We start from the raw sequence: 3,231 nt of genomic DNA, 5'->3' as shown, positions 1-3,231 counted from the left end.
AGGTGTGGTTTCAGAACCGCCGTATGAAGGACAAGCGACAACGGATGGCCCTAGCCTGGCCTTACGGAATCGCCGACCCTCACCTGTACGCCTATCTCGCTGCGGCCGCCGCCTCCTACCCCTACAGCCTCACTCCCCCACCTCCAGGCCTGGGCTGCTACCCAGGGGGCGTGTCCCTGTCGCGCGGAGCGGCCCCGCCCCCTTGTGGGTTCCCGCCCCCAGCCCTCCCCATGTCGCCCAACGCTCGGCCTACACCAGTGGCGCCCTCCGACTTTCTGGGCAATCTGACCAACACGTACCTTCGTCCCAACGTTGTGCACAATTTCGGAATGGGTGCGCATCCAGGATCGGCGGGGTTTCCCACTTCGCCACACAACCCGTTGCTACGGACGCCGTCGGTCGACCCGGCTGCAATGTCTCTGCTCGTCGCGCATGCATCGTCCGCTTCCTCGGTGTTGGGCGCCCAACATCTAGGGGGACACTCTCCTCACAACTTCCTCAACTCAATAGACTCGGCCAGACTCGCGGCAGCAGCAGCAGCAGCAGCAGCATCGCCAGCAACAACAACAACCACATCCGCGGTCGGTGGACCTTACTCCCCACTCACCACACATCGCCAGCATTCTGTCTCACCGCAGCACCACAATATATCCGCTCTCTCACCGCAGCACCACAATATATCCACTCTCTCGGCACATGCGCGGAAAGAGAGCCCACCAATCCACGCGCCTGTAGCCACAAAAGTCGGAAGTACATCGGCCGGTGCCCCGAAGGGAATCTTCCGACCTTTCCAGACAGAGCTCGAGCAAAGTTAACGACTTATCACGTGACCGTGGTTACATTCAGAATTCCGCGCCTGAGTCACTCTCGAAGGTATAGCAGTTTGATTCCTGAGTGGGGAGACTTTTTTATCGAATGTCTTGTGTCTTTCAACTTGGATGCTGTATCCCTCTCAGTCCGGGTTGGCCCTAATTTAAACTGTCGATGGGGGTGTAAAACACCTACCTTGAAAATAAAATACTCTCCAACAAGTAAAAAGTCTACACAGCGCCTGGTTGACTGAACACGACATCTGAACGTTGCAGGAGATGAACACTGAGGCAACTCGATACAGCTCTCTGTTTTTTCAATATTTAATTTTGCAACGTATCGGAGCCCAGACTTAAAATGGCATCTGCTGTGTGAGGGCCAAACTGTTCACACGCGCGTGGCTGCACACACAAGACTCTGGATCAAATTCCCGAGACAATTATTGGCGTCGGTGGCCTAGTGGTTAGGCTAACGGACTCGTAATCGTGAGGTTGCAGTTTCGGGTGTTCCAGCCGTGGGCCCGACGTTGTGTCCTTAAGAAAGGCACTTTATAAAAATTTTCCTCATTTCGCCCTGGTGGGAATGGGTACCCGGCTATAGACATCAAAAGATCTTGTCAGTATATAAGTGTTTTAGCGCCTGTAAATGGCTGCTCGCACTGTATGCTTCCCAGGAAGTTGAGGTTGCTCCAGAATGCTCTCACGTCTGCTGGGGTAATAGTACATACTGTGAAGCACACCCGGCTTGCTGTTGAGCGGGGATGGGATTTGTGCTATACAAATGCTATCTATTATTATTTTTATTTATCTCCGTCTATGTGCAGGATGCTGAATCCGCACTAATCTCGAATTGGCCCTGACAATCAGGATGGAAGCAGCCCGCCTCCTATACGACCCATACCGTGTTGAAGGGGGCAAAAGATCTAAGCTTGGTCGATAAGAACATAACGTGTTGATGAAGATATTTGGTCGCTTCTAAGGACAAGCGGGCTAACCCAGATTTCTGGGGTTTCCAGAAATCTTGTCCTACATCAAAAGTGGGCATTGTCCTACCTATTGGATAAGTTTGGTTTCATTGTTGTGTACATTTGTTTGATTATAGAGGAAACTGGAGTCGGAAGCCTAGTGGTTAGGCTACCGGACTCGTAATCGTGAGATTGCGGGTTTGGGGGTTCGAGCCTCAGCTCAGCTCGGTCCAACGTTGTCTCCTTTGGAAAGGCACTTTACACGAACTTCCCACTTGGCTCGGTCCTATCGGAGACGGACGTTAAACTAGGATGTCCCGCCCCTTAAATAACCTAATAGTGTTGATATGGGCGTTTCACCATTTTTATTAGAGAAAACTCTCCTTGTCCTTAAAAGAAACTGAGCAAGGGTCCAAAAACTTTACTTTTGATTTTCTCAAAATAGCATTTTCGGGATACCCCCATTGTGCTTAAAAGCGACCATTTGTACATTGCTTTCATGTCAACGGGTACAAATCTTGTCTTCGATCTGTTAGCCCAAAGAGGTTGTCGACTTACATGTATTACAACAGTTGTACTGACTTACCAAACTGCTTGCTTTTCACATTGTCAACAAAGTGTCGCTAACTGCTCGCATATACCGCTCCGTGTTCTTAGACAGGCAGATTGTTGTCGGGTGTTTGACGACAAGGAACACGATGAGCTGGTCGTAATTGGTCGCTTTTAAGCTCAAGGGGGTTATCCCGAAAAATGCTGTTTTGAGAAAATTGGAGGTAAAGTTTTTGCCCCTGGTTCATTTTCTTTAAAAGACAAGGAGAGTTTTCTCTATAACCAAACAAATATACACACCAATGAAACCAAACTTCTCCTATAGGTAGGGAAAAGCCCACTTTTGGTGTAGATCAAGATTTCTAAAAAAACCCCGAAATCTGTGTTAGCCCTCTTGTCCTTAAAAGCGACCATTTAACCCACTCAGGACCCAGCGGTCACATTGTTTGATTATAAACTTGGCTAGTGTGTCTAATGGGGACACGGGTTTATGTGATAGACGGAAGCGGAAATAAGAAAAAAAATGCTCACAGGGCTTATCTCACTCCTTGTATAGTTAATGCATGTTTGAGAGAAATGCTCACACTCTTGAAAGGCGCAAAAAAGCTTTCAGAGTAACAATGACAAATAAAAGATGTACAGTACAATCTTGCGCGTACATAGCGAAATCAGTGGGACGCATCATTTTGTATAAATTTCGCTATGTACTTATTTCTTTTTTTTAAAAATGTATACAAAAATAAAAACAATATTGGGACCTGACAATCTACTCGCTATGTTTACACATGGAACACATTTTTCCTTGTGTCAGAGGAGAGAGATTTCTTCGAACATAATCAGAACTTTCTCAGCTTGTTGTAATGCAAGACGTCACTTCTAGGGTTTGTTTCGAGAAAATCAATACTATT

At 47.7% G+C, this 3,231-nt stretch overlaps 1 protein-coding gene across 1 annotated transcript; it reads left to right on the top strand.

Annotated features, from left to right (window-relative positions):
• Positions 1-23: 23 nt before the first annotated feature.
• LOC101849452 (homeobox even-skipped homolog protein 2) lies at positions 24-1,935 on the top strand. Its single transcript, XM_013081281.1, has 2 exons — positions 24-515; positions 1,912-1,935. Exons 1-2 carry the CDS (start codon positions 24-26, stop codon positions 1,933-1,935), a joined length of 516 nt encoding a protein of 171 aa, XP_012936735.1.
• The last annotated feature ends 1,296 nt before the right edge of the window (positions 1,936-3,231 follow it).

This window comes from Aplysia californica, unplaced genomic scaffold, assembly GCF_000002075.1.
Source record: "Aplysia californica isolate F4 #8 unplaced genomic scaffold, AplCal3.0 scaffold00124, whole genome shotgun sequence".
Taxonomy (NCBI): Eukaryota; Metazoa; Mollusca; class Gastropoda; order Aplysiida; family Aplysiidae; genus Aplysia; species Aplysia californica.
The sequence above is the reverse complement of the archived record's forward strand: the minus strand, read 5'-3'. Positions and strand labels throughout refer to the sequence as shown.